The 14,211-nt window shown below is 38.0% G+C and overlaps 1 protein-coding gene across 1 annotated transcript in view; it reads left to right on the top strand.

Annotated features, from left to right (window-relative positions):
- The window catches only part of TRAPPC10 (trafficking protein particle complex subunit 10), a 28,251-nt gene extending 17,697 nt beyond the window's left edge, over positions 1–10,554 (top strand). The window contains 6 exon segments of the mRNA XM_042457593.1: positions 1–84; positions 452–578; positions 3,735–3,905; positions 5,437–5,614; positions 6,401–6,595; positions 7,717–10,554. The exon segment at positions 1–84 is cut by the window's left edge and continues 8 nt beyond it. Of these exon segments, the coding sequence (XP_042313527.1) occupies positions 1–84; positions 452–578; positions 3,735–3,905; positions 5,437–5,614; positions 6,401–6,595; positions 7,717–7,955 (994 nt within the window). The 3' untranslated portion in view covers positions 7,956–10,554.
- The last annotated feature ends 3,657 nt before the right edge of the window (positions 10,555–14,211 follow it).

Raw genomic sequence — 14,211 nt, forward strand, 5'->3', positions numbered from 1 at the left:
TTGGTCAATTTACTCCACCATTATTGCTCTTACATTCAGTATACCCTTTAAGGCCAAGCATTCCATATTATCAGCAGGCAAAAGGTAAACTCCTCAAGGTCTCTTTCCCATTTTCTCATCACAGTTATATTTTAACAAAATACAGAAGGGCCAAGAGTTTGAAAACATCTCTTCATCTAAAATTGACCTATGCTTTCCTTTGTTTTCTGGTTCAAGTAGAAATCGTTATACTTGCCCAGAAGTAAATCTTTTTTAATTCAGTGGAATTTACTTCTGAGTAGAGATGTATAGGATACCACTGTCAATTATATGGTGTAGTATTTTTCTTTCACCTTTCAATGAGAATCTAGCATTAAAATATAAGACAGACATTGTGGTCATAGACAGGATAAAATGTTCATTATAGTACTTCATGAAGTATCAAAATGTTGTTTTTCACTTTTTATTTTAGGAAATACATACAGATTTGTGTGCAGAACATGTCAGAAATCTCTTTTCAGTTATCTGATAGTAATCTCAAAAGTTCTGGAATTTGCACAGATTTAAGTCTTGAACCTCTAAATTCCAGGACTGAACAGGTAAACTTCATATTTATTATTTCATCATTCTGTTCTTTCTAACTTTCTAGGACAGGAAATATGAACTGCAATTCAACACTACTCATTCATCAGTAAAACAGGGTTATTAACAACTTCTTTATTTCAGAAAATTGCAGCATGATGGTGTATGACTTTTGTAAGAGAGCAAGCAGAGAAGGAAGTCTGGTCTTGAAAACTTCATTAATAGTGTCGTGTTCCTGATTTTTTGGAGGGAAAGAAGGGGTAAGATCCCAAGAGGATCTAAGGCGTTTTTTCACATGCATAGAGATATTGCTCACTGTTTGCTTGCACTTCCTTGTGGAATTTCAGGTGCTTTTTGACTGTTTCAGGGTAGCATGGGAATGGGATTCTGAAGAATACAGTCTGCCGGAAGAAACAATGGTGAATGTACCCATGGAGCGTGTGCGCTGCTGTGAGCACAACCCCATTACTTGTAATGGGGCTTGTGCTTACATGTTTTTTGTTTTACAAGGCGGGGTCTGGAACGGATCCCTCGCGTAAAATAACAGCACACTGTATTTTTAGAAATAAGATTAATTTAGGATAGTCTTTTAATTCAAATCTCCATGGTTGCAAATCTGCTGCTTAAGTACAGATTTCCTTTTGGAGGGATTTATTTCCAAGCCTTTGATTGTATAGATCAAAATATGGATCACTTTAAAATAAATGGGTGTGCCACAACATTTGTTTTTGTTTTTATTTTTATTGTTATTTTATTATTTTTTGACAACATTTGATTGTCCTTATTAGTAACCTGTACTTAGGAAAAGAGGCTGCTGTCCTGAGTACAGAGGAAGTTGGAATGAAAATTGGAAGAAGGAACACTTAACTATTTAAGATATGCAAATGACACCATACTACTAGCAGAACGAAGCAAAAACTTGGAACGATTGCTGAGAAAAATCAAGGAGAAAGTGCTAAGACACGTTTATATTTAAAAATTAAGAAAACAAAAGTAATGACTAAAGATGATTTACATTTCTTTAAAGGAGGCAATGAAGACATTGAAATAGTTCATGATTTTACAGCCATTAATCAGAATTGAGACTGCTTTCAAGAAATCAAAAGACTAGATCCTGAAATGTAAAGATGTAGCACTGAATTAAAATTAGGATGGTCCATGCCATTGTATTTCCCATTTGTATGTAGGGTTGTGAAAGCTGAATGGTGAAAAAACCTGATAGGAAGAAAATCACCTCATTTGAAATCTGGTGCTGGTGGACTGCTGAAAGAGCAAATACAGTGGACCCTTGTTATACGCTGGGGTTTGGTTCCAAGATCCCCTGTGGATAACAAAATCTGTGGATGCTCAAGTCTCATTAAATATAATGACATAGCAAAATGGTGTCCCTTATAAAAAATGAAAAATCAAGGTTTTATATTTGAAATTTACATTTTTTTGAACATTTTCAAACCATGGATGCTTGAATCCATATATAAAAAATCTGTGTATAAGAAGGGCTGACTGTATATGGGACCTAGAGAAAATCAAGCCTGAACTCCTGCTAGAAGCCATGATGACTAAACTGAGACTGTCATACTTAGGCCATATCACAAGAAGACATAACTCACTAAAAAAATGATAATGCTTGGTAAGGTAGAAGGCAGTAGAAAAGGAGGAAGACTGCATTCCAAATGAGTAGACACAATCAAGGAATCCATGGCCTTGGAGGTCTCTTATTCATGGGATCACCATAACTCAAAGTTGACTTGATGGCAGTTAACAATAGCAAAAATTTCCCAAGACATTGTAAAGTGTCTATATAAGTACCAGAAGAAGAACATACCACAAGATCAGGAAGATTTTTTTAAAAAAAGGAAGCAATACACAGAAGAGCTACATAAAAGAGAAGAAAATTATATGATGAATGGAATGAAAAAGCATATGAAGATGAAGCCCAAATCCTAGAGAATGAAGTAGAAGCTGCAGCAAGAGATAATGGTAAAAATAAATTACCAGGAACAAATGGTAATTTGCTATAATTGACACAGATACAATCAACAAAATGGTTTTTTGTGGGGTTTTCGGGCTATGTGACAATGTTCTAGAAGGGTTTATTCCTGATGTTTCGCCTGCATCTGTGGATGGTATCTTCAGAGAATGCATTCAGAACCACAAAATGTGTGATTAATGTGTTGAAAATGCAGCTTTACGTGTGCCCATTTGTGTCTTCTCTAAAATCTGTGCAGCTCATCCTTTCAAAATTCTTAATTTGGGGAATTTGCATTCTATTTTTTTTACTGGGAACTAAGAGGGAGGAAATGTGTGGTCTGAGAACAGAGATGAAGAGCATTAGAGAAAGATAGATAATTCTTTTAAATGTTTTATTTACTACAGTTAAATGTACCACAATTTTACCAACACATTACAGGTAGATTTAAAATAATACTTTCTAATCTAAAAGATGTAATATAAAAAGAAAGGGGGGTGAGAAATGCTAAATTCAAGTACCAAATCTTGCACAATAAATGGTGGGATTGTGGAATTGCAGGAGACCATTCTAGCGCAAGTCCAATGGCAGGTTGTTCCAGTCAAGCTGATGGAAGGGATCTCAGTGTCTCCTCCTCTGATGCAGCCAAGTAGAAATGGTCATTTCGTTTTTCCTGCGGCCATGAGGGCTGTAAATTGGCATTAATTTGAAAACAAGTGAGACATCTAGCCTCCAAGAAGGAGTTGCTGCATTTCATGGAAGAATGAGCTGTCTACCCACCCCCTACTTAAAAGCATGATTTTTTTAAAAAAAAAGTCAAAAATCAGAACTGGAATAGTTGAGAGAACACACAAAGATTGGTGTGGCATAACTAGCCCACATTCTCTGTAGGAATAGAATCAAAAAACTACATTCTTAGTCTGTCAGTAAATATAACTGTATAAATTAGCTATTACCTTTTATCTGGTACTCCCAACAGTATAAGAGGCAAATAGCCTTCATTGACAGTATGAAATGGCTGCTATTCTTGGTTACCCCTTCTCCCCCCCCCCCCCAATCAATCTGAATTCATCACAGCTTCTGTCCCATCCAGGAGGGCAGAAGTAAGAATCTAGACAAGAACCTAGTTTCTGTAACTTCATAAAACAACTTTTCTTCTATTTAGTAATTTCATATCTTATGTTTATTTAAAATTCTTTTTCAGCATATCCACAGCAAGCAAGCAGTATTTTTTGTCTGGGAATTGAAGTGGACAAAAGAGCTTCCATCCTGCTTGCAGTGCCACTTCTCAATGAGCTTTTGCTCAGCACCCTCTGAGGAGCACTCACTTTCTCTGAAGCCGTACACTTATGAATTCCAGTTGGAAAACTTTTTTGTAAGTTATAAGTACCTTGAAATAGAATATCTAGAATAGGCAGGGTCAAGGTTGTATGGAGTGAAAGACAGATTCAAGAAATGCACATTAAAAATCTGCATAGGGAAAGGATGTTTTTTTAATGCAACACTGAAACTGTAAGGACTGGTTTATGTCCTTGGCACACTGAGCCCTTGAAACATTCTCTGTTGGAGACATAGCTCTAAGTGGAACTGCAGCACCTAGAGTGAAGATGCACATCCTTTTTAGCTCCAAGGGCCAAACACGACACCTGGCTCAGAGATTAGAGTGTGATGCATGTGTACACACACACACACATATAAATCAGGTTTCCTCTTTTCATTCTAGAAAGCAGTAAACAGTTCTCTCTCTACATACCTCCATCCCACTCTACTGATTGGGATACAAATCAATCTAGAACTTGCCAGAGGACTTCAACAAATATTTGTCGTATCTTTACTGATATCATCTGGTGATAGCATAGATTTCCATATAATGACAATAACCTGTTGTATGACTGGGGCTCATGGATGTCTCTTATTCATATGGTTACCATAAGTCAAAGCTGATTTGATGGCAGATATCAGCACCAAAAAAGACACGCTCTATGTTACAGAGAGTTTGTAGCAGTTACTATGGCGGGATACACACCGCCATATAGTACGTATAGGATACGTACTAGGGTTAGGAAGGGGCGGTGCTTCCGCACCCCCCCTAACCCTAGTACGTATCCTATACGTACAAGATGGCGGCACACCTTCTACATGGGCGCCGCCATCTTTACGTACTGGACGCATAGCGTCCAGACGTGTCACGGCGCCTGACGTCGCGAGTCCGCGCCAGGTGCCTCTCGCGGCGTCATAGAGGCGCCGCAAGAAGAAGCTCCGAAATGGAGCTTCTTTTTTGCTCCGCGCGGGAGTCGCGCGGTTTGGCTGCTGCGGCTCCCGCACGGAGCAAATGGCGGCGGCGGGGAAGCGCCGCAAAGCGGCGGTTTGTACCCCGCCTATGTAAAGTCTTTTGAGGTAGCTGTGATATCTTGCGGGTAATGTGTGGCATTAGTTTAGTGATCAGCAGTTTCTACAGGATGGGTGTATATATCATTGGGCCTGAACAGACAGGCCAAAGTAAAGCTGCTTCGGGTCATTTTGGAGATATGCTGTTTAAACGACACATGCATTTTAAGGGGCCAGAAGCTGCGCCAAAGCTGTTCTCTAGTCCTTAGGACTGGAGTGTGGCTTTGGTGTGGCTTCTGGCCTCTTAGGACACATGCATCATTTAAACAGCATACCTCCAAAGTGACCCAAAGCAGCTTTATTTTGGCTTGTCTGTTCGGTCCCATTGTTTTCAGCATTTCCCTTCTAGTTTTGGCAGCTTGATATTATTTGTCTGCAAAGATATAAGGGGTAGACTCCCATCTACTCTGCCAAATCTTTGCTTGGAAATATATTATCTTTCCTTATTAGTTTTAAATGTGTATAAAAAGGTTGAATGTTATTAATGTTGATTGTGAATATCATTGTGTTCCTGCTAGACATTATATAATGTGAAAGCTGAGATTTCCCCCCCATTGGGGGCAGAATACTGTAAAACAGGCTCACTCTGCTCATTGGAGGTATCGATAACTCGGCTTTCAGAACTTCTGGATGTAGATAAAGATGAAGCATTAACAGAATCTGATGGATACTGTACAACAAAACTAATGTATGAAGGTAAGCATACTGATTGGGCTTTGTGATGTTATGTTTAGGATGCTCAGCTGGACTTGGTTTATCTGGCCATGTTGCTGAGCCTTTTAATTCCCAATCATAGTACCAGTCATCAGACCACTTCAGTTTTTCCTTTGGAATCTCAGACCATTACAGATTTAAATTCAAGTGATGTAATTAGAAATCATGTTTGTTGCAGTTTTTGTGTGCTGATCATTATTAAAGATTCTACAGACTGATTTTATACATACTTAGAAGCAATCCCCCCAAAAAATGAACATAGGATTATAATCCCAGTATTTTTACATAACTAAGTGGGTTTTTTTTATTTACCTCCACATATAGTAAAGTACGTTCATTTTTGTAGCTTACTAGTCAACAGTTAAAGGAGCTGAAAAATCTGTCAGGTGCACATCTACTGTAACATACTTCCAGGTACTATCACTGCTTCACTTCCTGAAACTGGCTTTCTATTCTGTTCCACTTTGCTCCATCAGAATTCTTTTCTCTCTCTTGCTCTTTTCCCTTCTTTCCATGTCATTACCATACTTCTTTAAGAAGGAAACCAAATTCTTTCATAACAGGAGCAAGTTATGAAAATAACCTAATGCTATCAAATTCTTATAGGTTCCCTTTGAATATACATATTACCAGTGAGGTTTGTGAAGGGATCTTACACCTCCCCCCAGTTTTTAATAGATGGCCCACATACTTAGTTGTATATATCAGTGTACATGAGTAGTTGAAAAATGGTTTTACATATCTAATTTAATTGCACTCTTTTTCCAGTTGTAGACAACAGCAGCAACTGGGCAGTCTGTGGAAAGAGCTCAGGAGTAATATCTATGCCAATTGCTATTCAAGCAACCCACAAAGTACACATGGAAGTAATGCCACTCTTTGCTGGATACCTCCCTTTTCCAGATGTTAGACTATTTAAATACCTCCCTCATCATTCTGTGCACTCTATGCAGCTTGATGCTGGTAAGAATATGTTTATTTAAAAATTATATGAGAAACTTCCAAGATAGCATCATATGATATTTCCACTTAATATCCAGGTTGACCAGACGTCCTCCTTTCCCAGGACATATCCTACATTTCAACCTTGTGACCAAGAGGAATTCCAGAATGTCCTCCATTTTGAGCATGGATTTATATTTATATTAGTATTTTTAGTTTTTATTTTGTAATAATGCCCTACATTTTACATTGCCTTGTCCTCTTTTGCGGTCTGGTCACCCTGTTAATATTCCAAACTATTAATGGATATCTTCAGCAATTTATTTAGGTAGTTATGTGTATACTCACTCTATTAAAATGTGTGAGACTTTCCAGCTGAACAAGTCAGGAAAACATCAGGTTTTAGTAGTGTTAAAAGCACTTAAATCCAAGTCATGGCTGAACTACATTAAACTCAAGCTTCAAAACAGAAAAAGTGTTTGGGATTAAATTCTTAGCCATTTCAGGAGTACTATGCCATGGTTTCTTGAACCAAGTGTAAGCAACCAGAGAAAACTGAAAGAGAGTCTGTTCTCTTGATGTACACATTATTCACAACTTCTTGGATGCTACTGTTGCTTATAAGACTGCCATGGGCAGGTATCTGAGTGATGATCTAATGTTTTCTAGCATGTGTGGGAATTCTATTAAGCACATAAAAATCTGTATGTATTAGGTTTTCCCAAACACTACATTTACTGCATTCATAAGTTGTATTTCTACCAAGGTACTCAGCAAAATGCCTCCCCCCACACACAGTTGTAAAGAAGATAACAATTAAAATAGCAGGATTGCCTCTGACCTTGTCTTTTCAGTGCTTCTAATTCTTTGTCTCCCCTTTGAGACATCAACGTCTTCAGCTCTGGAAGAGGAGCTTTCCATACTAGACTCTCAGGCCGTTGGCATCTTCTTCAGGAACTGATGTCACAAACTGTCTGGCCCAGTTTCTCTTTGCAGCACATTTTAGTACACTTAAAATACTTCTGCTATAAACAACACAATGAGGCCTAATTTTTGGAATTGGTATAAAAATGAACAAACTGATTGTAATTAATATTTCAGATGCACATGGGATACAATTTGGTGTTTCTCTTTTTATGCAGATAGCTGGATTGAAAATGATAATCTATCTGTGGATAAGACTATGGATGATCAAGCTGACAGCAGTAGCTTAAAGAGCAGGGGCAGCATACATTCAGCAGCCAGCGCAGAACACAAAGGTTTGCCGATGCCCCGGCTTCAATCATTTCCCCCTGGACAGGTTTTCAATTCCAGTTCTGGCATGCAGATCCTTGTTATTCCCAGCAAGGATGATCATATTCTGGAGGTCAATGTCACATGACAGCTTTTGCTTGCTGTGTATAGATATGCACATGAAACTTGAACATAAATGCACTTTAAGGGATCATAACCTGATTGTTCTTCATTGAAACATTCTAACGCTAAACAAGGCCTGCAACTCAACCCTTTTTGGCCTTGGAAGCATCAAACAGTTGTATCAATTTAAATGTACAGTGATGCCTGTGTCATCTAGTTTATATTGCTACTTTGGGGTGTTGGTGTACAATGAATTTGGGTTTTTTCCCCTCCCTCTGTCATTCTACTGTTGAAATAAAATATGCTTGCTGCAGTTGGTTCTTTTAATTTGAGCAGCTTTGAGAACTGCTATTTCCTTGGGAGTAGTAATTAAGTTTCTGTTCAAAGAATATATCAGGTTGATGTATGGTATAAGCCTTGCAGTGTAGCTGCTGGTAACTAAAGTGTGTGCCTTTTTTGTCACACGTCTGTCTGGCTTTCTGGACCATGGTAACTTTCCAAATCTCTGTATAATAGAATGAATGATTCTAAATCCCACAGCTGTCTGCAAGATTTTAAATAGTGTGTATATATATTTTCTTGAAGACTTAACTTCTTCTGTGCCTTGGGATATATAAGATTTATTACCCCATTAGCACCCTTGAATTCAAACCATATAGAGAGCCATTGCTTAAACTCACTGAGGGGAAATGCATACACACACCTAACTTGATGCAAGTAATGAAGTGGCACATAGGCATAAAGGTTCATTGGACTAAGCTCCCCCACCCCCACAAGACTGATGCAGAAATTATTACAAGTTACTATGTTGAGTCTGACTAAATAGCGTTTTATTAAGTATTTCTCATTATATTTTTTAAAGACCAAAGTTTCTTTCCTGACTACTGTTAACTTATTATGAACTACAGAGCCATACGTGTATTTGCACCTTATTCTAGAGTAATTTGAGAAGCAGCAGATAAATGCAAGGGTTACAGAGAACCTTGCTTGCTGCTTTTCCAGTCTGATTATGGGGAAAATAAAGTCCTTCTTGAATAACCTCTGGTCCAGCAAACAGCAGTTACACCATACCAACTGATTATTTTTCAGTTGTAAATTTACTGTATAAATGATTATTTTAAAAAGTCTAAACTAACCTAACTGATGTAATGTCTGTGTATAATTTGCTTCACAAATCAAGGACAAAATAAATGTGTTTTTATTGGTGTGAAAGTCAAAGCTTGTAAATAAACCGAGTGCGTAGGCTCTTTTCCAGTTCTCAGAAACTATGTATTTTTGTACATAAGCATTTCTCTAAAATTAATTGCTATAATCCTAGCTGCTGTTCATGCCTGTTACTGGCTTACACAATTATTTTCTTCCTGCAACATATGTAGCCATTCTGTGAGCACCATCTCAGCACACTCCCTCTTACGAACAAGCTTTGTAGGAATGAGAATCTGTGATGGTTTCCATAGGTTTTTAATATTCCAGGAGACAATAAGAAACAATACAAATCTTTCAGAGTAGTATTCTTGTGTGATGTTTGCATTCCAACATTGTGCATCTCTGTTAAATCTTGATTATTTTAAAGAGCAAATGAAGTCTATTTTTAGGGGCAGCAAGGCAAGTTACATGTTTCCGATAATATTTTCAGTATCTTGAGTTTGAAATTTGAATACAGTACTTGAAAACAAAAAGTTCAGTTTTCTTCCCAGATAAGAAATTTGCAATTAGATTTCTGTATTCTTTTACTCATTGCTCATAAAGTCACTACTGGAGGTTGGCTGATTGTTTTTCGTCTTAATTTGCTGTAATTTACTTAGTAAAAATACGTGCAGGACCTCAAATCTGTTTTCAGTATAATTTACTTGTTTTTTCACTTGTAAGAATTAATAGACCACACAGTGTCTGTCTGTATACATTTAAACTTTAGAATTTATCTAAACTGGAGATAGTCTTTCTGTATTAAAAATTATGAACAAACATTTGAAACTAAAAGTACATTTTGAATATAGTGAACAAATTGATTTCCTGTGAAAACACTTTAAAAGCAAGATAGGGTTTCATTATGAATTGCTGTTAATAGGTTTTCCCTGGACTGGTTTTAGAGCACCATAACATTTTCATATTTATATTGAAATTATGGACTTCAGTAAAATACAACACACATAGTCCAGTTGTCATTTGATGAGATACTTCTGTATAGAAGGGAAGGGGATTGGTTTTGGGGTGAAACTTGTAAATAATTGATTCAATTTGCAATATGTCTATCTCAAAAAATTACAAATACTATTTATAAATATGTCTCAAGCTTGTAAATACTATCAAATGATTTAAAGGAGTATAATTTTTGTGAATTTCACAGATTTATTTGTGACTGGAAAAATTAGCTCCTCTTATGAAAATGGTTGGACTTTAATGTGACATTTCTGGAGTTTCCTACTTGCTGTTCTGTAATATCCTTTTACACTCCACAGAGGATTAAATGTAGAAAAGCAAGTGGGAAAGAAATGATATCTCAAACACTATTACCCAGTTTTATTTCTGATTTAAAGTGGTGCCATGAAACTTGGGGAATAAAATGTCAATTAAAAAACAAACTAGTGATAAAGTGAATAAAAATCTTGAGTATTTTAAACAAATTGCTTGCAGGTCTCCTGATATCCAGCCTTTGTGTATATGTTACTTGATTTTGAGATTTCTGGGCAATAATTTTATCTGTAAAATTTATATCCCACCTCCTAGCACGGGACCTAAGGCAGATTTCAGTGTGGATTAACCTTATTTCTTCTTCATGATGAGGAACAGCAAAAAGAGCAGCAGTGCCAGTCCCCAGGGAATTTGTAAGAGACCTTGGAAGATTCAGCACATAAAATGGCCTCTGCCAGTTTTTGAAGGAGGTGTGTGGTGGTGGTAAGGAACTCCCTGCCGAGGGGCACCAAATCAGTGGTTTGCAGGTCCGACTAGATAGCTCAAGAGGTGTGTTGTCTTCCTGGGGCAAATAATCCATGCTGTAACAGAGAAGCTGGCAAGACTTTCAAGTCCACTGACTGTTACCCCTTCCTTTTAGTCCATGTGGGAACTAATGACACTGCAAGGCATAGCTTTCAGGATATCATTAGTGATTTTTAGGCTCTGGGTAGGAAACTGAAGAACTTGGATGCACAGGTTGTCATTTCATCTCTTCTGTTAGTTGAAGTGCACAGCCCAGGAAGGGAGAGAAAAATAGTGGAGGTGAACAACTGGCACCGCAGATGGTGCCACCAGGAACAGTCGGACATTTTGGACCATGGTGCACGGTTTCATGCAGATGGACTTCTAGCAAGGGATGAATTACACTTCACAGCAGTTGATAGGAACATTTTAAATAATTGTCTTAAAAATCTGATCAGGAGGGTTATATGTGGGGGAGGGAGACATTATTCTTTAAGGCAGGAATTTATCGAGTACTGGAAATAATAGACCAAATGTTATAGAGACAAACATGAACACTTAACATAGCAAAGCAAATATAATATAATAAACATCACTGAAACTGAATGTAGTAATATAGGGGCATAACCGTTTCAGAGAAACAAATCAAACAGGAAATGAGGTGTAGCATTATATGTCAAGAATGTTTACTCCTGTAAAGAGATCCTGGAAGCCAGGTTGAAAACACCTGGGTAAAAATTAAGGGGAGAAAGAAACAACAGTGATGTCATTGTGGGGAGCTAGTACAGATTCCTAAACCAGACTGAGGACTTGGATAATGCGTCCTTGAATAGATGACCACACTTTCAGAAGGGAGAAATGTAACAATGGGGATTTTAAATATCCTGATATTTGTTGGAAGTCAAATAGCCAAAAATTTAAGGTCCAATGAATTTCCCACTTGCCTTGAAGACAATTTCCTTGTCCAGAAGGTGGAAGAGGCAACAAGAGGATCAGCTGTTTTAGATCTGAACCTAACTAGCAAGGATGACTGGTAAATGGGGTACAAATGGTGGAATCCTTAGGTGGGAGTAATCATGTTCTCCTGGAGTTTGTTATATAGTGGAAAGGAGAAACCTGGCATAGTCAGACACACATTCTAGACTTTAGGAGAGTTGATTTCAGTAAACTTAGGGAAATACTGAGAGTGATCCTGGGGTCAGGAATACTAAAAGAAAAAGGAGTACAGGATGGATGGGCGTTTCTCAAAAGGGAGATTCTGATGGCACAATTTCAAGCTATTCCAATGAGGAGGGGAAATGGGAGGTGTCTCAAGAAACTAAAGAACTTTCAACTGAGCTAAGACTTAAAAAGGACATGCACACAAATGGACAAGGGGAAATCACCAAAGAAGAATTCAAACTAATAGCTCATGTAGAGTGAAAGTCAGAAAAACTAAATTACAGAATGAGCTCAGGCTTGCTAGAGAGGTTAAGAATAGTAAGAAGGGGCTTTTTTTTTGGTTATATCTGTAGCAAAATGAAAAACAAGTAAATGGTAGGGCCACTGCATGGAGAAGATGGAGAAATGCTAACGGGGCAGAGAAAAGGCAGAACTACTTAATATCTTCTTTACCTCGGTCTTTTCACAAAAGGAAAAGGGTGCTGAAACTGAAGAAAATAGAGCAGAGGACACAATAGGGAAAATGAAGCACAGAATAAAGAGGTAGTACAGGAATATCTGGTTAATGAATTTAAGTCTCTGGAACCAGATGGACTACATCCAATTGTATTAAAAGAACTGGCAAATGTAATATCAGAGCCATTGGCAATAATCTTTGAGAACTGGAGAAAAAGAGAAGTCCCAGCAGACTGGAGGAGGGCAAACGTTGTCCCCATCTTCAAAAGGGGTAAAAAAGAAGATCCCAACAGTTATCGTCCAGTTAGTCTGACATCAGTACTAGGAAAGATTCTGGAGCAGATCATTACACAGAGAATCTATGAACATCTAGAAGGCAATGCCATAATCACAAAAAGTCAACATGAGTTTCAGAGAAACAACTCATGCCAGAATAGTCAGATCTCCTTTTTTATATGTATATAAAATTACCAGTTTGCTAGATGAAGGGAAACATTGTGGACATAGCATATCTTGATTTCAGTAAGACCTCTGACAAGGTCCAGCAGCAAACAGAAAGGAAACAAACTCCATGTGTTCTAAGATGGTCAACTTTTATTCAGTGTTTATTCAATGTTTAAAAAGCCAAGCGTGTTTTGGCCACACCAGGCCTTCTTCAGTAGCTGAAAACAAATACAAATATACTTAAAGATAGGACAACACTCAGCAAATTATGATATACAAATATCTTTGTAGAACTTATCAAGGTTATAAAAAGTAGAAACTATTAGACAACAGAATGACAGGTACACTGAAGGAAAACTAGCAGGCTTGGAAACAAACTTAAAACAATTCTTAAAAGAAGACTGAAAACAAGAATCTTGAATTGTTTAAATAAAAAAAATTCCTTAGAGATGAGAAGGACTACAGACAAAACAGGGTTTATATTATGATTATATTTAAAAAACGAAGAAGGTGCCTTTCCTCACACATGACACCATCAATGAGGGAGAATCGGAATGGGATCTGACAACTACAGAGCAATGAATCTACAACACCGCCACAATGTTCTTTCATGGGAGCAAAAGCCAACTCCAGGAGTTGTTTTATGACGTCCGGTCACAAGAAAGGAATTGTGAAGCATTCACCAGCCTCCAGACGCTCCCAGAGAAGGAAAATAGTAGTTCGTTTGTCTAAAAAGAGACTCACGGCAGTAGAATTACAGGTGCTCAGCAAAGGTTTGTTTGCCTGAATAAGAAGCCCATGGAGCTTCGAAAGCTTGCAACAAGTATTTTGTGCATTTTGGTTGGCCAATAAAGGCATCAGTGAATAAACAGTTGACCATCTCAGAGCACAGGGAGCTTGTCTCCTCTCTGTCTGCTGCTTCATGGATGATAGACTAGAATGTGAAGGGCTTTCATGGCTGGCATGCATAGTTTAATGTGGGGTTTTGGGTCTATGGCCATGTTCCAGACAAATGTATTCCTGATGTTTCGCCGGCATCTGTGGCTCAGCCACAGATGCCAGCGAAACGTCAGGAATAAATTCATCTGGAACATGGCCATAGACCCAAAAACCCACAACCCCTCCCTATAGACTAGAATATTTCAACTGCGATTACTTCCAAGGACTGTGTCTTTTGCTGAACTAAAGGCTCAGCGGAGAAGCTTGTTCCTTTTGGGGAGAGTCACACTCTCTCAGCCTCAGGGGAAGGGAATGGCAGATTTAAAAAGCCCCTCTGGTCAAATGTTGCTAAGAAAACCCTGTGG

The sequence above is a fragment of the Sceloporus undulatus genome, chromosome 3 (genome assembly GCF_019175285.1).
Source record: "Sceloporus undulatus isolate JIND9_A2432 ecotype Alabama chromosome 3, SceUnd_v1.1, whole genome shotgun sequence".
Taxonomy (NCBI): Eukaryota; Metazoa; Chordata; class Lepidosauria; order Squamata; family Phrynosomatidae; genus Sceloporus; species Sceloporus undulatus.